The sequence below is a fragment of the Amborella trichopoda genome, chromosome 7 (genome assembly GCF_054954075.1).
Source record: "Amborella trichopoda isolate Santa Cruz 75 chromosome 7, AtrichopodaSantaCruz75HAP2 v2.0, whole genome shotgun sequence".
NCBI classification, from domain to species: domain Eukaryota; kingdom Viridiplantae; phylum Streptophyta; class Magnoliopsida; order Amborellales; family Amborellaceae; genus Amborella; species Amborella trichopoda.
Window position 1 is genome coordinate 7756299 of NC_142342.1, and position 24518 is coordinate 7780816.

The 24518-nt window shown below is 39.7% G+C and overlaps 1 protein-coding gene across 3 annotated transcripts in view; it reads right to left on the reverse strand.

Moving 5' to 3' along the window:
- Nucleotides 1-3287: 3287 nt before the first annotated feature.
- Nucleotides 3288-24518, reverse strand: part of ATRX (P-loop containing nucleoside triphosphate hydrolases superfamily protein) — a 42578-nt gene continuing 21347 nt past the window's right edge. For all 3 annotated transcript variants that reach the window (XM_020673550.2, XM_006854349.4, XM_088872924.1), the window contains exons 18-27: nt 18477-18626; nt 18317-18372; nt 17887-18193; nt 17658-17790; nt 5869-5930; nt 5519-5751; nt 5215-5418; nt 4736-4814; nt 4359-4621; nt 3288-3914 (exon numbers count right to left, since the gene is read on the reverse strand). In XM_020673550.2, coding sequence (XP_020529209.1) covers nt 3524-3914; nt 4359-4621; nt 4736-4814; nt 5215-5418; nt 5519-5751; nt 5869-5930; nt 17658-17790; nt 17887-18193; nt 18317-18372; nt 18477-18626 — 1878 coding nt within the window. In that variant the 3' untranslated portion in view covers nt 3288-3523. The remainder of the gene's footprint in view (nt 3915-4358; nt 4622-4735; nt 4815-5214; nt 5419-5518; nt 5752-5868; nt 5931-17657; nt 17791-17886; nt 18194-18316; nt 18373-18476; nt 18627-24518) is intronic.

Genomic DNA, 24518 nt, shown 5'->3' on the forward strand with positions numbered 1-24518 from the left:
AATCATGAAAAAGAATGTGAGGAGAAGATTATGATGGAGAAAATCCCATCATTAGTACTCTCCCATTACATACGGTAAAATATAAACCCCCTCTAAATCATTCATCAGATTAGTGAACTGAGAAATAAAAACATTTGGGATTTGTTTATAAGCAAATTGCAAGCTCCAATTAACACGGTGATAATCATAAACATAGGCCTTATTAACCTGACTTGGTTTGTGGCTTTTTCAAATAGCTCCCTATATTGCATCTTAAGTGGCCTATCCCCAACCCATTTATGAGATCAGAAATTTATCATGTCCCATTTACCAATCATCCATCTATTATTCCTTACCACCAACTTTGTTGGAGCAAAGATTGAAGTCGTCCTCCTCTTCCCCTGCTAATAAAATCATTATTATCAATCCCATACTTGGAGAATAGGACCTCTTCTTATAGCTGCTCATCCCTATTAATGATCTCCACCATCATTTTGCCAACATCGCTTGATCACTAGCTTCAATCTCTTAATACCCTATCCACCTTTTATCTTTGAGGTACGCACTTTTCCCAACTACCTAAATGATAATTTTTCCCTCCATCCAAAGTACCCCAAAGAAAATTCATCATAAGTCTTTCTATCTCTTCGACCACAGGACCAGGCATATGTAATAGGGATAACATATAAATGGGCAAGTTAGCGAAAGGAAACTCAATAAGCATAACACGAATCCACGTAGACAAAAGTTTAGTCTTCAATAGGCTTAGCTTAACCTTAAAATCTTTTATAAACAGGATCCAAGATCAACCTCAGTAACTTACTATTAGAGATAGCAATACCAAGATATTTAAAAGAAAATCTATCAACTACACAACCCAACCTGAGAGCCAATTGATCTACCAATACTGAATTACATCCAACACCTACTGAGGAAGTATTTGAAAGGTTAACTCTCAACCCTAATGGAACTTCCACAACATCCAGGAAAATTGAAATGGCATGTTTCTATTGGAAATCTGCATCACATAAAATAAGTGTATCATCTGTATACTACAAATGTGATATGAAAGGGCCATCCTTAACAACCTTGAAACCATTAAACCTATCTCTCTCTACATTTTTAAGTATTAGGCTAAAACCCTCTGCCACTTAAGTGAAAAGGAATAGTTAAAAGGGGTCCCCTTGCCTCAAACCCTTAGTGCAGCTTTGAAGAATCCTTTTGGACAATCATTGAGAAGAACAGATAAATAAGCTGATAAGAGGCACCCTAAAATCACCTTCTCCATTCGGACCTAAAATCCATACAAGCCATATTTACATCGAAGATTTTCAATCCATCATATGCCTTTTCCACATCTAATTTCAATGAGACCCCAAGTTCAAAGCTATCGAATGCAAACATTATTGTGCAATCAAGATGCCATTAGTGATGATTCTACCTTTGATGAAGGCAGATTGAGGCTCAAAAATCACCTCAAGTAACACCCTTCTAAGTCGAAAAGCTAGAATCTTAGCAATAATTTTATATGGACTCGTGAGCAAATTAATAGCCCAGAGATCATTGATACCTGCAATAGAATCATCCTTTGAAATTAAAGCAATGCATGTGGAGTTAATGCTTTTGTTAATCACCCATCTCCGTGAACTCCTGCACCATATTGAGTACTTCATCTTAAACTAACCCCCAAAATTATGAAAGAAGATAAGAAGAAAGGCATATGGGCCTGGGGCTTTGTCTATAGACAATGAAAACATTATATTTTTTACCTCCTCCATGGTAATAGGACCCTCCAGCTCCCTCACCTTCAGTTCTGGCAGACACTTAAAGGCACACCAATAAATTTCACTACCATATTATGTTCATTGAAAAAGGCCTTCTAAAAATTTCTATTGAAGTCATTCTCCAAACCAGTAGCATCGTCCTCCAAAATACCATGGAAACTTATCCCTGACATATCAGTCTGCCGCCTTCTAGTGTTAGACTTTTTCTAAAACAATCCCACATTTCTAAATCAATCCCACAAAACATAACATGTCTCGTGGTCCAAACTTCTCTAATATTCCTTACCGCAGGATGAGGCAATTTAGTTTTTGGAGCACATCTAGCCTAAAATTTTGAACCAAGAATCTAACTTTTTGTTTCCTTCTGGCTTCACCTAGTCCTCAAACATTCCAACTGATCACCTTCATGGCAAATTAGAAGAAGAGCAGCCAGCTCTGACGGCCTCCAATTCGCCGGAAAATGGCTGAGCAAAATAATCAATAGAATCAGCATCATTATCATCACTTAAAACAAACAACCCACTTTTACCTCCCCCTACTCGCAGCCACTCTCAAGTAAACGCACTATTTTGATGCTAAGATGGATTCTTGATGCATAAGCGGACGCACATTAACTGGCGAGTCGGCTGATTTACCAAAATAGTGTATGTTTCAAATATGCCTTTTGAGATAAAGTACGTCCCGTACATTTTATGGATGTGTGAAGCGGGATTCCTTGTGGAATAGTTCAGGATAGAGCCGCATGTAGGTTTTAAAGCCATGGGTAAAATCTCATCAGACATTATTGGTCCGGTACTAGAAAAACATCAAATTAATTATTCTACCTCGACAGCTATAAATTTGAAAAAAATGTATCTCAAAATAGGGATTGTAAATTATGAGACTATTTATCATTGTTACAAAAAGATCACAATCATTTATATAACCAGTTGATATCAAATTAGATGGTTTGAGATACATAGTGAAGAGTGACTATGTCATCCTTACACTAAAAGTGAATAGTCTTCTCTCCTTGTACACTTTTCCACCAAAATATAGACAATGTGCATAATATAAAATAATATGTGAAATGTCTATAGATTTATACTATCTTTTAAGCTCCAAATTTCCCAAATAAGGAACGAAAAAGACTTTTAGGCCACAATAGGGTTTTCTAGAACCAGACCTGCATTTTTTCCATGAATTCGGAGACATCAGCCTTACTAAAGCCAAGGCCTTAACTAACCGTGCCCTTTCAAGAGACATTAAGAACCTTTACATGAGAGACGTCAAGCAAAGCATCTAGTTTCTCAGGTGTACAATGCATGTGTCATGTCATTGGTGTTCGGTCATATGCCAAACCATAGAAACGTGCAAACATGGAGTAGGATTTTTCTTTTTTATAATGAAAGGCAAGAATTTTCAAGATTTTAGGAGTGAATGAGAATGCCCTGCAAAAGTAAAAAACTTGGGTGACTGTCGATTTGTTGAAGGATATGAGAACACACCCCCATCCCCATATAGAGTTCTTTTTCAATGAGAGGATTTTCAGATAGGGAAACTTTTTTAATTTCATTCATTTTTATATCAAAAAAAATTGAATCACTAATCCAAATGCGATAGTCACCATCCCAATCGATTAGAAACCAACTACAAAACGAGAGAGAGAGGGGGGAACATAGAGGTCACTTCCCTCTTCCATTACTGTTATTAGGAGATTCCCTCGCTAACTTTCAACTTCATCCTTATCCCTATTGAGGGACTCCCAGCTATACATTTGATCATTTTCCTTTTCCATCCTTGCTGTGGAGGGACTCCCAACTGATTTCTTGTGCACATTTATCACACACCGTGGTCGATCCCGACCGAATGTCCCTACTCCTGAGGGTAAGCAAGTGAGAAAGGTTAGCGCATTTGCGAACACGGCCCCTCCCCTGCTGCTTCTGATGCTGTTGATGAGGCCCACCACTTTCTCTATCTACAAGTATTGCCTTACTGTTGTTGTGGGAGTGGTGCGGGGCACCGCCCTCGTCTAAGGAGACCCTCTGCACCTCCTTCCACTCGAAGGTGCGCAAGAACGTCTCCAATGCCATGTCTTGCTCTTCTTTTGAAAGCCTATCCTCTTCATTCTCTTGGAGGAGAGTCTCGTGCTCATGGTAGTTTGCTATCCACCTGCATGCCCATGAATTGTCTTGTCAAAGAGAGACAGAGAGAGAGAGAACTCGATCAAGGCTGATACCAGTACATTCAACCAAAGCACGGCCTTGAAAACCTTTGCTAACTTTTCATGATGATGTCCGCTAAGAAAACCATGCACGAATATGTGTGTGCATGTGCATATGTGAGAGAGAGAGATAGAGAGAGAGAGAGAGAGTCCATGGATGATGTCTGCTAAGCCAGCTATCCATGACTTGTGTGTCAGCAAGAGAGAGAGAGAATTAGATGATGTCTGCCAAGTATGCTATCCACAAATATGCGCACGTGTAGCATCCGTGATTTATCTGTGTGCGTACATGCAAGCCACAGAGAGAAAGGGGGGTTGGAGGGACGAGATGGATGATGTCTATTATACATGTATGTATGTGTGTGTGTGTGAGAGAGAGAGAGAAGGCGTACCGTGGATGGTGTCTAGAAAGCAGCCTATCCATGAATTCATCGGGAGAGCTACTCCCATCAGAAGATGGGAAAGAAGTCAGCTTTGACATACATGCAACAGTTCCTTCATTGGATGTACTTGATGTTCCTTGCATTCTCTCTATCACTGGATCACCATTCTCTTCATCCCCAAAATCAAACAAATGCAGTATCTCTTCTTTAGACATTGTTCTATGCACTTGCTGCTTATCCACCACCCGTGCTGCGAGGCCCTCCTTGGTGACCTATCATGACATCCCATTCAATCAATTTCCTAATATTTCTGAAGCCTGGCTTTCTCTCTTTTTGCATATCATTTTCTTTATATCTTTTCAAAATTACAGAAATTGTTCCTTTACCTGTCGCTTATAAATCTTCTCTTCCATGGTTCCATGTGCCATCAAGCGGTATGCATAGACAGGTTTCTGTTGTCCATATCTACAAGACCGAGCATCAAAAACCAGTAAACTTAGTAACCATGTACGAACAACACCACCAAATGTTCTCCAAGACAAAACGAAAAAGAAGAAATAGTAAGGAAAGATAATAAGTGTAAGTAGAAAAATAGTAACTGAAAGTACAATACAATCAAATAGAAATTTCAGTCCATAAGAATCATAGCAACCCATAAAACACAAATGATTAGACCCTGATGGAGAGAGTAGGCCCCACCATTGGGGCCATGGCCCATTCAGGTTGGTCCCAACTCTCTTTCCATCATTCAACTGAATGCTCATGACCACGATGAATTATGGTTTTCCATAATCCATTGCACCGTACTACACCAAACAGTAAAAGAAAGTGAAAAAACGAAAAAAAAAAATGTATTGAGTTGTACCTCCAAACACGATAAATTGCTTGAAGATCATGGGTAGGATTCCATGAGCCATCAACAACAATTACGCGGTTAGCTGCGTGAAGATTAATCCCCAAGCAACCTGCTCGTGTAGATATAAGTGCACACTTCACTCTACTATTATGGGGATTATTAAATTTCTCAACAAGCCTGGCCCTCTCAGCTCCATCTGTACTTCCGTCTAGCCTGAACAACACATCTGTGAGCTCAGATTGAAATGAATACCAACGGCAATAAAGGTATCTAAAATACCTAAAAGTTAACAAATATCCCAATTAATTCATACCTGTACCAGTCTTTCCCTTGTTTCCAATATTTGTCTTGTTGCCCTTTCCTTGGTACCTTTGCAAGAAACAACTCAATGAGATCGAGAGTAGTCAAGCTTTGGCTGAAAACGAGTGCCTTATCCCCCACTTCAGAACTCATATGCAGAAGATCGAACAGTAATACCATTTTGCCACTATATTCAATCTCCTTATAGATTTTATCTTGAATAAGATCAACCCACCAATCGATATCCTAGAAAAGCACAGTCAGGGAAATGTAAATTACATGCAACCCAATTAACATATACCCGACTTAGACAATCACACAAAATCAGAAAAAAATACAAATGATGCAGATGGGTGTGAATACCTCATTGAGCAAACCATTCTCAGCTTTCTTGTTTGAGCAGTCGGCCTTGTTTCTTGGCTTATCTGTTTTAAGCATGAAAAATATTATAATAATCCTTACGAACCATTTTATAAATACAAGGTCAGAGCCATAGTCAACCTTATACACACTAATAGTTATAGACTAGATACAAAACAAGCTCACATACTTAACACGGGCTGCTTGGTAATGAATGCAAGTGAAATGGCAAGGAAAAACAAAACCACAAAGCTACGAGCAGAATCACTACGATTGATTCATGTCATATTCACACTCCATCACAGCAAGCAAAAAAAACATGAAGCAGCTCCAAACAACTTGCTACATGAAAAGAAAAAATTGCTTCATGAATACCCCCCAAAAAAAACAAAACTAGCGCAAACACTGCCAAGTGCTTCAACTAGAAAACCAGGCAAACAGAAAAACACGAATTAGGAATTAAAATAAATGGTTCCCAAATCTAGAATGCATATCCAAAATCCATAGATGGAATCGATCCTATGATGCAGAGCTGTGATTGTTTGGAACATGGAGACTTCGGGAATTACTTATTCTTTCTTCTTTTGTCACTCATTTAATTGTACATATCTCATCATATCAAATAATTAAACTTTTCTGTTCCTTGTAATCACTAGTTTCATATGGTATGAAAGTGAGAAATCATAGATAGGAGTTGTCATAGTTGTCAACCTTGGATTTTGCTCTTATCCTCATAAAAGAGTGCATATAAAGTGATTGGAGGTGATGTCCCTCTGCAATATTCATGTTTGTACTCGTATTGTTCTGTTCAGGGGTATCAAGTATACATTCACCATTTTTTTTTCTTAATCAGATATTAAAATAACAATTTACTTCAAGGAAAGGGGGCTTATTTCCCTTTTTGGGTCGAGGGGTTACATGGTCATCAGAGGCATTGCTATTACATCAGGGAACTATATGCAGAGGTACTGTCCTTCCACATCACATAGACTTTAAGATAGTTGATGCCCCCTTAGAGATTGGCGTTTACTACTTAAGTGACAGTGGTATTCTTCCCAAACAAACCACATAATGATGCTCAGCTAGAGGATTTACCTATCAATCATCACTAAAATGTTCCCTTCAGTTGAAGAGATGAATCCCAGAGGCCGCATATTTGGTTTCTGTTCACATTGTACCATCTATGATATTATGCCTTATCAGCAGACATAGATTGACTGCCATAAGCAGATTCTGATTGGAATAAATGCGCCCCAGTACAATGTAGTCCACCAATAAATTGTATTTTTTTTTTTGAATAGTTACCTTGGTATTACTGTGAAGAAGTATTTCAAACCTTTGCTGGGGCCTGAAACCCACTTACCAAAATTGAGGCCTTTAATGGCCCCCTATATAAAAAATGGTACCAAGAAGACATCCTGTACATAAAGCCCCCAACAACCTCAAACTAAAATTACAAAAATTCTGAACCTAGCTCCAAAAACCACTGGGGTGGTTCCATCTGTGATATTACGTAAGACAGTCTTCCTTTGCAAGTGAGTCTGCCCTAGAGTTTGTTCACCACATATGTCGAAAGGAGACGCGAATATCGCTGAAAAAGGAGAAAAGGTGCTAAACAATGTGCTCCAAATACCATGGACAGGTAGCAGCCCCCAAGGCCCAAGCAATAACATTTTTGGAGTCCCCCTCCCCTCCTCATAATTGAATCTCGTGATACCCCATAAGAATGCCACTGCTTCAGTCGTGGTTGAATCCACTACCTCAATGTAGCAAGAATAGGAAAGAGAGTGTTACGATCGTGGTATCTAAGAAGACCCTGTGACCCGCTGGACCGGGGTTGTCGAGAGAGCAACATTCAAAATTTGAGCTTGATTTGATAGAGATCAGGGAGTCTCCATAAGGAGGATAGAGCAATTCTTGGTGGTCTGTGATCCAAAGCCTCCCGCCAACTGTTTAGGAAATATGAGGTGGTGAGACCTTCAAGAACATGGAGCTTCTTGGCCCAAAAAATCACCATCTATTTGATGTGATCCCCTAAAGCCATGGGGTTGGACTACCTCCCTTAAAGATTCTTCGGTTTCTTTCAGTCTATAGATGGTGGCAACTATGGAGGCCCACCAAAGAAAGGTACCTGCCACAGGGTAGGGGGGAGAGAAAAAGCTTGACAGAGCTATTGCATGGATAGTGGAATCACCCAAACCCACTGGAACCTGTAAAGCAATCCATAGAACACTAGCCACATCGCAATGCAAGAAGAGGTGAGTACCGGTCTGCTCTGTTGCTTTGCACATTGAGTAATGGTTAGGGAGAGGGAAGCCTCTGCCGTGCATATGGTCCATCCTCAAAGCCTTTTTAAGAATAGCAAACCAACAAAAAGTTTGAATTTTTGGCGGGGTTGAGCTCACCCACACCTTTCTTGCAGTTGCTAAGAGGATGTGGGTGGGATGGAAAGTGTATTGAGTGAAGAAGATTACAAGAGAATCAGCCACCAACAGGTTGGGTGCTCGATTGCAAAAACCCCTACGGGGCCCAAAAAATGCTATACATTTATTGATACCTAAAAAGACACAAAAGTCGGAGCTCAAGTGCTCCAAAAAATGCCCAAGAAGTTCCATGCATATCGAGCTGAGAGGTTCCCTCCTTAGTGGAGGGTGTCGGATAATGTATTGGCTTCCCTCCAAGTATGCCTCTAAACAACGTGAATATCCCTACAAATATGGAAAACCGTAAAAGGAGGGTTGGAGCCATGTTGAAAGATACCATAAAAGGAAGAGGCCAACGAGAAAACACCAAAGATTGACGAGGCCCACTTTTTTTTGAGAGAATGTTAACCTTTAATTGATAAAATAGGAGTACATAAAAGTAGGCTATCCACAGACGGATGCACTAGGGAAGAAGTAAAAATAGAAGTACAGAATCAAAAGCCTTCTTTTTGAAGGTTACAAACTAAAAGCAACCCAAAAAAAGATGCTGATCCAAAAAGTTGCTAGTTTCTGACGAGACAGCGCTTCTTTAGCTAGAGAATCGGCTTCTTGGTTTCCTTCTCTCCAGGTATGCCTCCAACAAACATGCATATCCCTGCAAAGGTTGTCAATCTCATCAAAATAGTGTGCCAGGAACCAAGGTGGGGGGGAAGAAGAAGGCTCTGAGCCCAAAGATGGTGTTCTTGGAGTGTCCCTCGACCGTAATGGATGAACAATTGAGGGGTTGGACGAGCTTGAGCCCTTCCAAAAGCGCTACTATATCAGCCTCCATGGAGTCGACGTGGCCTATACGTTTAGAGATGGAGGCCACAATTGTTCCAATATGGCCTATGGGTTTAGAGCCGGGGCCTATATTATCCTGTTAGGGCCCTTCGAGGGGAGTAATAGGTTTGGATAAGAGCCGACAGCCACAGCAGGAATCAACCCCACAGCTGAGCCGCTTGGCCAATACAAGAGCAGTGTGGTCGTCCACAGCCACCCCCATGATTTTAGATATGGCCAAGTTCACTTTGAAGCCCGTGGGCAATTCGAGGCATTTGTGGAACAGCCACAAGGTGTCCATTTGTGGTAAGCGGAATCTGCAAAATATGAGGGTGTCATTTGCGTATTGAAGATGCAACACTTCGGGTCCCTTGGCGGCAACTTTGAAGCCTTCGAGGAGCCCATTTTGATACAGTCCCTCTGTGGATTTGCTGCAAACCTCAGCCACTATGGCAAAGAGAAAAGGAGAGAGGGGGTCGCCCTCTCGCAGGCCTCTAGATGAGGAGAAAATTCCTTTAGGTGTACGATTAATGAACACGAAGAAACATGGGTTCAAGATACACCCTTTGATCCATTGTCTCCATTTGGATCTGAAGCCCATTTTACTGAGGACTTCCTCAAGTAAGGCCCAATCCATGTGGTCATAGGCCTTTTCATAGTCGAGCTTGATCACTACCTCTGGAGTTTTGCCAAATGCCTAGAGTGGATTCACTTGTGCCACGAGAGCCCCACCCAGTATCCATCTTTCTTTGATGAAAACCCCTTGGTTTGGGCATATGACCCAATTGAGGAGCTCCTTGAAGCAAGAGGCCAAGACTTTAGCAAGAATCTTGTATGAAGTATTGAGGAGACTGATAGACCTGTTTTAGGTCTTCAGCACCCTCGACTGTGGGGACCAGGGCAAAGAATGTGGCGTTCGTTGCCCTATGGACTCCACCTCTGTCATGGAATTCATTCCAGAAATTGACAATTTCCAGCCTGATAAGGTCCCAAAAATTGTTGATATGGCAACAGGGAAGCCGACTGGGCTAGGAGTTTTGTCTTGCCCTCAGTCTTTGAGTGCTTTGAGGCTTTCGTCCTTGGAGAAAGGCCTTTCGAGCCACAAGGCTTTTTCTAGAGCTACGAAGAGGAAAGAGAGCTTGCTCATACAGGTCTTCAGAATGGGTTTAACAGTAAAAATCTTTTTTGAGAGCCCTAGCAACTTCTAAGGGATTGCTAAAGGTGTTGTCCCACCCTACTATGGGTAATAGTGTTCTCTCTTCACCTCTGGTTTGCTGTAATGTGGAAGAATTTTATTTTTTTTAATAAATAATGTGGAGGATCAGAAGATAGTCTAGCTTAGCCTGGGTTTTTCTAAGACATTCATCCTAGGAAAGTTCCTGGATTCCTCTAGTGATATCTATCCCCTCCACGCAACTTAATAACTCTTTCTTAATTGAATCAAAGTTTCTTGGGAGCTATTTGCTCCACTCGATCAGGGGGTCCTTTAGTAATTATATCTTCTTTTGGAATCTAAAGCCAACCCACCTTGAGACAGTGAAGGAGCTCCACCATGCGAGACGAGACTGGAAGTTGGGTTCCTCGAGCCATGAGAGCTCGAACCGTAAGGGTCTTTTGCCAATGAACCCCAGGGAGGTATCTAAGAAGATGGGTTGTGGTCAAAGGTAAGCTTAGGAAGCATGAGAGAGCGGGTACCAGAGAAGGTAGCATCCCATTCTACAGATACAAGGAATAATCGAGTTTAGACACGCAAGGGGTACTGGAGTGGTCAGACCTAGTAAAATTTGCACCGTTTAAAGGTACTTCAATCACTTTAAAAAAAAAACAAAATAAAGGTACTTCCATGAAGGCAGACATGGCAGACGATGGTTTCTGTTAAGCTCATGGGTCTAGCTCGTGACACTGAGATCACCTCCAATGCACTAGAGTAGAGGAGTGCCACAATACACGTAGACCACGGCGAATGTCTAGTGCATCCTATCAAACATCCTGGCAGGGGAGATCGTAATGGAGTGACGAGCAATCACCATATCCCGATTCTGATGGTGGCTAGGGTCCCATACTACCCAAACGCCACATCAAGCGCCTTCAGAGTCGAGGCCTGCCTATTGCCATGCGATTGCAAACCTTGCAACCCAAGGAAAGGTTTGGGTGGCAGTTGCTTAGTTTCGAGGATTCCAAGTACATCGCCGACAAGCTTGAAGATAAAGGCCAGGACAGTCCCTCTCTTTCCTAGGGTCATCAAACCCCTAATGTTCCAACTTCATGGGGAAGCGTTGGGAGAAGGGGGGCAAGCATCTAGAGGACCTCTTGGTGGGTCATCTCTCTGAGGGGGAGAGGAGAGGCCAAGTCAGGTGTTCGGGAATGAGGATTGCCCTAGTTATAGGTAATACCAAATGAGAGGTTCTGGACCGCTCTAAGACCTTTCCGTTTGACCTTAGTTGTGGCAGTGGCATTGGTCTTGAGAAAGACAGAGATATCCACTTCAAGTACGTCGTACTAAAACCCCATGGCCTTAAGAATCCTATTGATATCCCCATGTGATTGGGCACGTTCGATTCTCTCAATCTCTTCAGAGTCTGCAGAGAAATAGAACTCGGCTTTTGATTCTTTTGGGATCTCAAGATTTGAGGAGAATGCAGGGTAGTGAGGGTTGGCACCACCAGGCCGTCTAGGAAGGGTCGGACCCCTGGGGGCATAGCCACTGGGGTGGAGGGAATTATCAAAGCTGTAATCCCAACTTCCAGTCTCGTCTCGCATGGCTCTTATGGCTCGAGGGGCATGGCTCTCATAGCTCTCTCGTCTTGCAGAGGGGCAGCCTGTGGATATGGGGTGTAAGGTTAAGGGTAGAGAGGAAGCTGACAAGTGACAACAGGGGAAGGAAGCAGCAAGGTCTGTCCAAAGGAATGTTGGAGAAGAGAGGGTAGGTTGAGAGGTTGGAGTGGAAGACCATTCCGTGACAGTGAATATAATCCCCCCAATGGGAAGGGGGGCAGGGTATACATGAAAGAGGATAGATGGAGGGTCTAGAGATGCAAGGTTGAAAGGTTCGAGGGCCTACTTGATATTAACGAGGGTTAGAAAGAACTGAGGCCCATGGGGCTGACTTTAAGTGGCCCCAAACTGGAGAAGCAATAGTGGGGCACAAGAGGGTTTGGAAGACTTGGGGGTTTTTTGTTGGGGAAGGGGGGGGATGGGGGGGGATTTGCCATCTGTGAATATGAAGCAGGAGAGGCCTCCAAGGCCGGAGGATGAGATGTTGTGCTATCAAAGTGAGGAGCAAAGACAGCTGAGAGAGGGAGTTGAAAGCTAGCAAGGGGCAGGAATGTGCTGGACAGGACTATATGACAGTTGGGGGAAATTGGGAGTTGGAAGGGGGGTTTATCAGAGTTTCTAAAAAGCTGGAAGAGTGGAGGGTGCTGGTTGAGCCTCTTCATGCATCTCGGGATTGTGGGAGGGAGGGGGTAGTGCCGTAGTTTATAGTGACCTGTAGAAGACGATCCTGTGTGGGAGGGCAACACTACTGACTCGGCTGGGAAGAGAGAAAGATGATCTCCAAGGTGGTGGGGTCCACAGCTTTGTATTTTGGTCTGTTGGATCCGATAGTTGCATGCAGTGGCTCTTGGGGGATAACTCCTCTTTCATGGTCCCAAAGATTATCTGAGTTGTGAAGAGGGGGAGCATCTTGAGGAGGTGGCAGGACGTTTAGTGACCCAAGAGGTGGGTTAGGGAGGTTCACTTGAGAGGCAAGAAAAGTAGGGGTTGAAATGTAGCATTAGGAATGCTGCAAACAGGGGGAGAGTTGGGATGGAATCAAGACTGACTGATGGAGGCCAGAGAGAAGTGCAAGAGGAAGGGGAAGGGATAGGGGTCATGGTGTGAGGGGGCTAGGCTACAGGGTGCGGATAGATATCGAACAGCTGGTCGTGTTTGGGATTGGGTAGAGGGGAGGGTGGGAGAATGATGTTGGGTGGGGTTCGAGGAGGCTTGGCAGTTTAGAGGGCCTAAGTGGTCCAAAAGTAGCGGGACATGTGAAAAGGAAAAGTGACAATAAGAGGAGACCAAGTGTGGCTGGCAATCTCAAAGTGGCCCCAATTCATTATATTTCATCCACCTCCCAATTCATCTGCCACAACGCCTTGGGACAAGGATGAGGAATGTGCCGGCCAGAACGAGGTGGAGGGATGGCACAGAGGAAGGTGGATTGGGGGCATTCCATGAGGTTAGTAGAGGGCACGGAATTTGAAATTTGAACTGGTGATGGTGATGACATGTTGGGGGCCTTGGCACTTGTGAATAGGAGGAAAGGCAGATGCAGGTGTTGTTTGGAGCCGATTTTCTGTCGTGCCCTCCGCATGTGTTAGTTAAGCGACCAACATGCTCAATGGAGGGGCTGCTTCGAGAAAATAAAGAAGCAGACCACAATTGAAAGTCAATTAAAGAAGGATGAAAATTGACCGATTAAATCAGTACATTGCTTGGTAGATATATGTGGTGGGCATTCTCGCCAATGTTGTTCACATAGCAGCTTCTACACCATGGTGGAAGCAATTGGCCAATCTGGCCTGGGTTGTGGATCCCAACCCCAAATGAGCTTTCAAAGCATCTTTTGAAAAAAGAGGTGGAACTCACAAGGGAGTTCATCGGCACATATAAGGAGGCATGGGCTCGATATGGGGTATTTATTATAACCGAAACTTGGAGTGATAGGAAGAGGAGTTAGATGAATTTGTGGGTCTAACTGTCCTTTAGGGACAATTTTTTTGAGATCTATTGATACCTTTGATTGATACCCATTATGCCCCATACATATAGATATTGATAGAGATGGGTATTAAGGAGGTTGGGGAGCATCATGTTATTCAAATAGTCATAGACAATGCTGCTTCTAATTTGTTGCGCTAGAACTTCCCTCATCTTTTAAACACCACGCACAGCCCACTACATACACCTCATGCTTGAGGCTAGTAATAGTATGTCCAAGATTGAAGGCCGAGTTAGTAAGGTTAGGTCAGTTACAGCCTTCACCCATAGCCACACCCTCACCCTCAACATGATGTGCAGGTTTACCAAAAAGAGGGAGATAGTAAGGCAGGGGCTACCTGGTTATTGTGTTTGTACATCATTCTTAAGAGGATAAACCAATTGAAGCAAATGTTTACATCTGAGGATTGGACATGATGCAAGTGGGCCAGGCATCAAAATGGGAAGGAAGCATAAGATATCATCCTCTCTAGGAATTTTTGGCATGTGGTCAAACATGCTCTGAAGATATTTGTTCCTTCAGTTAGAATCTTGCGAATGGTTGACAGTGACAAGACCCTCCATGGGCTACATATATGAGGCAACAGAAAGTTGCAAGAGACAGATAGCTTAAACTTTGGGCAATAATGAAAGCCTTTATAAGCCAGTTTGGGAGATCATTGATGAAAAGTGGGATAGGCAGACACCCATTACATGTAATTGATTAATATTTGAAGCCAACTTTCTTTATGCTGATATGGATATTCAAACAAATAACACAATTATGATTGGATTTAATCATTATCTTGAAAGGCTCGCTCCTAGTCAGAAGATCTAGGATCATATATGTGATGAGGAAATAATCCTATACAAGTGTGAACTTAAGTTATTTGGGAACGCCATAACAGTGAGGCAGAGGACCAAAGTTGATCCAGGTAATATATTTAAATTTGTATTTGCTTCAATTATTTATTTTCAAGTTTTCCTGTTTCAACTTTTTAACTTCAAGTTTCATGTTTAATGTTTCATGTCATAAGATCGCGCTTTGCAGTTCATTGATTGAGCTAGCATGGTGATTGTTCTAAACTTACAAAAGATGGCCATTGGGATCTTGAGCCTAACCACTAGCTCATCTGGCTATGAGCAAAACTGGACTATTTTTGAAATGGTATGTTACTTTAAATTTGTCTTCAGTGAATATAACTTTGTTACTTTTAAGTCTTTATTAACTTATTTATTTGAATAAGTATTTAAAATTTAAATAATTAATATATTAGTTTACTAATTAGCAATTAAGTATTGGCAATTACTTTATAATTAATATGATTTCATTTTAAAGAAACAAGCTTAAATAAAAGAGGCTCAATGACTGAAGCTATGTGAAATTTACTCAAAGATTACAAGAAAGATTTGCTAAGCGTGGTAAATATAAAAGATACCCCCTGAAATCGAAGGACATGGAGAATGCCATGGAGTGATTGGTTAATGAAGATGATGAAGTTGAAGGGTATGAGGGATTGAAATGGGATATGGTTTTAGAAGCATCAGGTAGAGCAGCCGACCCTCCTAGGGCCACTAGATAATCTACACAGAGGTGGAGGGGGGATAGAGGAGGAGGATCAAGCAGTTTCATAAGAAACGAAGAAGGATCAGCGTTATTTTGAAGAGGGAGACAATTCGAATGATATGAGGAGGTTGTCCCCGTTTTTTTCTAATGATGACTGAAGACTCTTGAGTCTACAAGTCCAGATTTTTGTCCTTATTTCCTCCTCTTACGTGTATGGAATATAGATTATGAATTTTGGGATGGTAGGGAGTATGGATTATGGAGTATGGTCTATGGACTCTGGATTATGGATTGTGATTGTATTATATTTAGTTTTAGTTGTGCTAGTAGTCTAGTTCTTTGGTTTGGAACTTTGGAATTTGGATTATGGAAATATTTTATGATGTGTTATTGTCATCTCCTTGGTATGGCTTTAGCATGATTTCACAATTCACATAGAAATGTATAAAAATTCATGAATATGCATTTTTAGACAAAGTTTGGACGACCCCCCCCCCCCCCCCCTCCCCTCCCACCGGCCATTGAACATGATCGATCCACCCAGATACTTAGGCACCTGCCTAAGCATTGGGTGGCCTAGAAACCCCTGGCTGCTCAGGTGCCGCCCGATGTCTTTCAAAAACCTACTGCTCTCTAGATCAAGAAGGGGATAGGAAAGTTGAGAATTAGGGGGATAGTTCAATATGGAGGAGGAGGCCAGGGGTAGTGGTTGGGTAGAGGTTGATTTGGGAGAATCACTAATCCAGTGGGAGTATAACACATTAGGGCAGGGGTTTTTGGGGATAGGGAAGCATACTCGGATCAAGTCTAAATAGATTCCTGGGGAAGGGGACATTGTGGATGGGCCATGGCAGAACTGAGAAAAGAAGATACCAGAGAGTGGGAACAACGACGGCAATACTCCTTAAAATTGTACAATATTCTCGATTTACAAAATCAAAATCAAGATATATCACCTAACTGGTGACATAAGAACTCAACCTTGTTGGTTGATTTAAGAGTTTCATTTCTTGCTAATCTTCATATATGTTAATGCCAGCATACAGCGACTAGTCAAAGTATTTCATGATAAGACATGGCATACCGAATTACATAGCCATTCCATAAGGAAATTTTACTTGATAGTGTTTTCAGTGTCCCAGTTGAGGAAAATGTCGCACATAGAATTAGAGCTTAGTGAGCGACGTGTAGATGTGCAAGCAGAGTTTTATGTGCTTGTCGCATAACAATGAAGCTGAAGGAGAAGTTCTATAAGACAGTTGTGAGACCATCATTGCTTTATGGGGGGGAATGTTGTACGGTCAAGAAACAACCTATCCATTGGATGAGTATAGCTGAAATGAGGATGTTGAGATGGATGAGTGGCAAGACAAGAAAGGATAGAATTCGAAACGAATACATTCGGGAGAGCTTAGTTGTAGCTCCAATAGCCGATAAGATAAGAGAAAGTAGACTTAGGTGGGGCACGTGCAGTGCAAACCCAATACAACAACTGTTCGAAGGTGCGAATTGGTTCATGTAAAAAGCTCAAAAGGGTAAGGGGAAGACCCAAAAGGACATGGTTGGAAGTAGTAAACAAAGATATGGAAACTTATGGCCTCAATGAGGGTATGGCCCTTGATAAAACAAAATGGCGGACCAAGATTCGTATAGTAGACCCCAGATAATTGGGAAAAGGTTATGATGATGATGGTGAATGTTATCAGTGTCCCACATATTTTCTTTTGGGTGAGTAAGCGGTGGGATTGGAACCCTCGACTACATTGCAGTTTCACCACCTTAACTACAAAATCAAGAGTTCCACTCCCAGTCTTCCATATATTTCCATCTAAAAACATATTACCAACTTGTTTACTAAGGCAATGAATAAGATAAATATTATCACCTAGTAAACAACTGCTCATCTGCATAAATGCCTCCATTTTGAGGGAAGTGGCGAAGGAGTGCACGTCTCAAGTACATATGCTTGTAATAGAAAAAATTTAGGTCATTTACCATATTGCATTTGCAATTTCGCATGATAGAAATGCATTCTTAGTTCACTGAAATGATCCTAATCTAACAATATATGTACGTATTACAACTCCAAAAGCAACAGCAAAAATCACCAGGCACAATGCATAGACCTCAGAACCATGTCTTGTGCAAAAATAAGAAGTTTCATTAGGAAATATAACAATAATAAATTTCCAAAGAAATGGGAGGACAAATAGATCACCAACACTATAAGGAATCACCTCCATTCATTTCGCGATCCACATTTTCATCGCTAGAACTGTCATCAACAAGGAAATTCTCAACTGCATATTCACGTCTGTGGCTGTCTTTATGCTCTTTCGCCATTTGCAGAAGTCCGGGGTGATTCCATATCTAAAACAGAGTAAATTTCATGACATGATTCGCTTATCGCATACAGAATTTTGCAAATTCATGCAACTTGTGAAGTTTTATCTCAAATGATCAGACCTTAGCCAATGATTGGTATGCAGTAAAGAAGCAACGCGTCTTTATGCCTTTGTCACTGTTAACCTTGTCATTTGTGAGTCCATTCACATCTAGAAAACGTTTATATAACTTCCTCTGCATTGGTGAGAGCTTTACAGAAATCACATAGACTGTTTTCGGAGGCAATTCATTCTTGACAACGTTCATATCCTTTCTCTGAACAAATCCTTTTAATTGTTCATAAAGAATATGTGACCTTTGGTTCATGATTTTGACATCGTGAGAAGTAGAATTAGTATGTTGCCCATTCTCTATAGGATTTTGGAATCTGCATCCACAAGAAATTAGTAAAAAGATTAATTTGCAGGAAACACCTAGCGCATTAACTTGCAGGAAACACCTAGTGCATTGAACAAGAACCCAGACAAAAAAATTTGGGTTAGATGCTTGCCGGTTTCTAAATTCGTGGCTGCTGCCAAGGAAACCCTCCCTGACAAAATCAACCATCTGTTCCACAAAAAACATGTTAATTATAATCTAGGTGAATGCAAAAGATAAACAGGACATGGTAATAGTAATCCAGTTCGTAATCCACATAGGGATCGTCTTACACAAAAGTACTCCATGAGATTGTTTTGTAAAGGTGAGCCAGTTAATGCTATTCTCCTTTGGCACTTTACTTGCTTCAAGGCCTGGGTGATATCAGCTTTTGTGTTCTTGATCATGTGCGCCTCATCACAAACTAAGATATCAGGTCCATCCTGATAATCAAATTCACATAGGTTAAAATTGAGAACAATCAGCAAGAAAGCCGGTTCCAAATGGACTGGTGAACCCAATATTCATAAACAATTATAGGACTAAAAACAAAAGATATGCCTAGTAGCAGCATGAGGATCACAACACATACCAATGATATCATAATACATGCTTCATTAGAAAATGATAAATAAAACATTGTGACCAGGAAAAGCAAGAAAGTGTGCATCTCTAGATTAGATCATATTACATTATCCCAAGATGTTGCTACATAGAATGGTGCTTCTCAGAGTAGAAAAGACAGTAAAGTCTCAAAAGCTTTTTTACATACTGAAGGCTTCTTCTTGGCGTGTAGACATTTATATAAGATAAAGAGTTGCTAGCATAAAGAAGTATGAATTTAACTTTTAAACCTTGGAATAAATGCAAAATCTCATTTTGAGAATCACATCTTATGTCAGATAATGAGAATCACATCTTCGGTCAGATAAGGACTCAAGATGTCCTCGGACATAAGTTCCAAGAAAACTGTGTAAACACGTTTTCTGAAAATAATATGTAAAAAATGAAGAAACAACCAAAATGCGAAAGAAGTTACCTTGATCTCATGGCTGGTTAAAATTTTAAAATTACTGAATAAGAATGTTAAATACTGTTATAAATGACTACTAATTGCAGAACATAGACACAAAATCTTACTAGAGGTGTAAGAAGCAATATGAGTGTCGACAGGTGCACAAACTAAGAGGTAGTCTTTAAACTGCAACCAATAATCCATGAAACAAAACCTAATTGACTCCAGTATATTTCCCAAGATGTAATGCAGTACGGCAAGCTACAACAGGCCCGAGATGAGGCTGGTTTAAAATCATTAAGCAGCATAAAGTACCTTCATCTTAAAATCTGAAGCCTTTCATTGTCCAAATTCATGCTTTAGATATGAATAGTTTTCACACAAAACAATACTATACCTGGAAATGTTTTCGAGCTCACACAATAACATCATTACTTATGGACAAATTATTTGTGGAAATTAAAGCAGGAGATCAGTGTTCAAGTGTTTATGAAGTTGGAGATAACAATGAATAAGTAGTCCAAAAAAGTCCAATAACAGTATCATCCATTGTAACCTAGATTTACATAAAAACATAAGACCTAACCTAGATTTAGATAAAAACATAAGACCTTTAAAATGAGACAAGGAATTTATCTACTCTTTAAAAATATTGAAATTTTTCAAAGTAAGCCTCACTTTTCAACCAGCTAACAATTGACCCTTTTCCACTATTCCAACTCAAAATCATGTGTATTTTGATGGGTATTTTAAAATTAAATCAAAACAGATGGGTAAAATGTTAAATAGTTAATATCTTAGGCGCATTTTGACAATTTCCCTTCAAAATGTTAAACACACCAGGATAGGTACTTGACCCAGTAAAATCAATGCCAACATAAGGGGTGCAAAGACATCACTCATATAGAAAGCTAACAAAGCCACTTGTACTTCAGGCTGAGACAAACTAACAAACATTGGAACCTCCACATACTCATCACGAAAGTGAAATTACAAAAAGCATCTTTGAAGAAAGATTTTAGTGATGGCTTCATTTTGACAATTTCCCTTCAAAATGTTAAACACGCCAGGATAGGTACTTGACCAAGTAAAATCAGTGACAACAGAAGGGGCGCAAAGATATCACTGATGTAGAAAGTTAATAAAGCCAGTTGTACTTCAGGTTAAGACAATGTGAAACATATATTCTTTTTGAAAGCAGACAAACTAACAAACATTGGAACCTCCACATACTCATCACAAAAGTGAAATTACAAGAAGCACCTTTGAAGAAAATTTTAGTGATGGCTGATGATACCAAGCGCGCATCGTCTGGCTGTAAAGGAAGCAAAATCCAAGACCATGCATCTTTGGCACCAATATTCAAGAAAACGGGAGTGACCACACAGGGCATCCACCGTGCAGGCACTTCTTTCTTGTTTTTTTGCAGGGGAGGGGGGGGTATCAATTTTGGAATCTAATTGCTTATAACTAAAGTTTAAAAGTCTAAAAATATAAAACTTTAAAATTGCCCAAAATTTGACATCCATTAGCCATTTAAGCGAAAACACAAAAAGTCACATACATAAATGTACATCCATAAACATTCCAAAATCCAAACATTACTTCAATTTCAAAATTTAGAAGTTCAAGACATTCAAAAAAAATTCAACACATTCAAGAGTTCCAAAATTTTCAGTTAAGCTAAATTTATCAAATAAAAACAGCCAAACATTGAGTAATATCGTCAAATTTCGTATTACAAATTGAAAACATAGCCAAACGTAGGCGAACATACAGTAATATCTTGAAATTTGCATTATACATTATAAACAAAAGAAAAAAATTGGTAGACATATATTACGAATATCCGATTTTGCATTATAAACCATAAACATAGCCAAACATAACCAAAAATATAGACAAAAATATGTTATAAAAAAATTGCAATAAATCCAAACATAGACGTATATTATAAATTTTCAATATGAGAAACAAACCCAAACATAGCCACAAAATATTTTATAAATTTTTCATTTTGCATTATCAAGTAGAAACATAGCCAAAACGTATCCAAAAATATGTTATAATCACAAAAGTAGCAAGCACACCGTTAAAAAAAAAACACTCAAGAAGTTTCATCAAAAATGTCAAGTCAAACTTCAAATATAAACACAAGAAAATTACCTAAAAAAACATAAAATAGTAGAATACTCACAACAAATATGAAAACCTAAACAAAAACAATTAAATCTACCCTTTACAAGCCCAATAGAAGTAGGCTTCAATCACTTACTTTCGGATGCCAAAACCTCTCTTTCGCAACCTCTTTCGTCTCCAAAAAGACCCAAGCCAAATGTCTTTCGATTTTAGAAGAAATCAAAAACTGCTAGTTCGAAATTGATTTTCAACAAAAAAATTCAATTCAAGGCAAAAAAACATCGGTTTTTGAAATAAAAGTCTGAGTTTCTAAGGTTTGAGGGGCCAAATTACCCCCCATAACCTGTTTCTCCCCTATTAAATGGGGGAAAATGACTTAAATGCCCTTTTGGCGACGGCAATCTCTGACTTTGCCAAATGGGCCCAGGGCAGGTGCCCAGACAGTAGGAACTAGGCGCCACCCTGGCTACCGCCACACCCTCTGTCAGATGGGTGACCCATTTTTTTAACATAGTTTGGCAATTTAACATCATAATTTCCCAACACAAGCTTTTATTAGTCACAGAATGACACTGAAAGAGTAAGTCATTACCGTGAAAATCACCTACTTTCCGGAAACCAAAATATAATGAGAGAAAACATCACTTTGTATAAATCCCCAAGATAGTAAGACACCCAACACATACCATTAGAAGATCAAACTGTATTAACAGGCAAATAGAACAGGACAAAAATCTCCCATAAGGGATTAGATGTTTCACTTTCCTAATAAAGGAAGAAAAATATTTGTAAGATCCAAAAGTCCGAAAAAAACTGATAACAATAAAGGCCCTATAGACATGTTTATGTGAACATTTTTTCAGCTAGTGACACGAAGATGCTGCATTTTTGCTTTGGTAACAATTACCACCGATATGTTAGGATACCATCATGATAAGACTTCCCAAAACATCAGGATTCCAATTAAAAGTTGGAATTAGAAAGAAATGCTTCACTTACATTAAAAGTAGCACTCACATCTAAATACGGCAAATGGAATAACTTGCCTAGAAAAAGGCTCTCATAATTGATGAGTATGTTACATTAAAAGGAGGAAGACAATAAAAGTAAGTTGATTGGTGATTCTAAAAATATAATAAAAATGTATTATTTCCCTATTCAATATTATTACCTTTTTCTATAAATAAATAAATAACTCACTTTGCATCAAAAAAAATCCCTTACTGACTTTTTAGTTTGATACACGACTTTAACTTATTTATAAGCTATTATTTTTATGGCTTTGAACATATGTTTTTCAGTAGCGTTTAAACTCCTATTTATGGTCCAAAATAAAACTATGTTTCATAAGAGACAACCTATTTTCAATAATTGATTCTAAAAAACAAAAATATTGGCTTAATAAATCAACTTCTTAACAAACTTCCTATAAATTTCAACAAAAAAAGAGACCTTCCAAAATTAGCCCAATAAAATTCCCTACTTGATATCCCAACAAAAGACAACAAAAACAACAAACATGAACAACACGTCACAAAACATTATTAGTCTATGAAACAATAAATCACAAGTCCAGTAACATAAGAGATGCACCCAAAAGTAACAACCACTTCCCAGTCCTAGACTATTTGTTGATAGAACAAAAAACACTATCTGATGCAAATCGGACTTTTAACAAATACGTTGATTAAAATTATTTATTTGTTTATTAATTTTTTAAATTTATAGGGATGTGGGTTGACTTTTTTATTACTCTTTATTAATTTTAATTTTAAGGAATTATAGTGTGGGGATTAAAAGTAGTTTTTATCTAATATGTTGGGCGTGAGAATTTTCCTACTATCTAGGGTTTGTAAGGTCCTTAAAAAGTGGCGTGGATTCCTGTTTTCATGGAGTGCTTTGTTTTTTCCCCTTTTTTTGCTTTTAGTTATTGGCATTCCTTCCCATGTTGGAGATAGTAAGTCCTAAAAATTTGGAAGTTGTAAAGTTGTGGATGGCCTTCATATGTTTTGAAAGGAGAAAGAGGAGTCCTATTTTGAGGAATTAGTGGGTTTTCTATTTTGATGGAATGGATAGAAGGTTATGTTGGGGGAGGGGTGGGGAGGTTTTTTTTGCTTTTCTTTTTCTTTCTTCTTTTCTTTTTTTTTTTTTTAAGTATTTAGGTGGGGTGTTCCCCTCATGGAGACTTCACATTTGTTAAGAGTATTTTTTAAGAAAGATGAAGCAGCGCTTCTTCTCATAGGCTTCATTTACAGCCATTCTACTACTATTTGTTGTTGATTTTTGCTTGTTAGAGGATCGAAAAGGGGTGGATTTAATTTCCCACCTTCTTTTTGCATCATTTGGTATTAGAGAAAGGTTCCAAGAAAGTTAGTGACTAAAATGGCTGGTCGTGACCGTAGGAATGCGGATCTGATCTGAGTGAGCAAGAAAGTTGACGACTTGGGAAATGATTACACAGCTGCTGCATGAGCAAGATAAGCAACAATGTGTCCCTAACGGTCACAGATCTACGGGTTGGATCTAAATCGTGGGGTTTTTATAGAGATTGGAGCCCGAGGCTGTGGGGAAGTGGGTTTAGGATGCGTATCATCATCTAAATGAGTTTGATATGCTATGGCATCAACAAGAGCATGAACATGAAAAGGAGTGGGTAACCTACCACCCCAAGGCCGATATGATTGGAATAGGGGTATGGGCAGTGGGAATCGCATGATTCGCATCATGATACAAGAAGATCCAAGCAAAGGGAGCCTAAATCAGGTATTAAAATAGAGTCCCCTAAACTTTATGGAGCTCTCTCCAAGGCTAACCATGAGAAACCATATTCCCATTAAATAGTTCCCAAATCAGCAAGTCATAGATTGGAACTCTCCACCAATTCTTTACAAGTATCATATGAGGTTTTGGATTTTGTGAAAAGTACAATATCAATAAAATGGTTAGATTTTGCGGAAAAGAGATTAGATTTAGAAGGGGAAAGGGTTGATGATAGACCCATAAGGATTAAAATGATGGATAAAATCTCATATTTTTCTATGGATAAGGAAGGGGATAATGAAATTATGTAAATTTTAGAAGGGGAAAGGGTTGATGATAGACCCATAAGGATTAAAATGATGGATAAAATGTCATATTTTCAATGGATAAGGAAGGGGATAATGAAATTATGGACATTAGG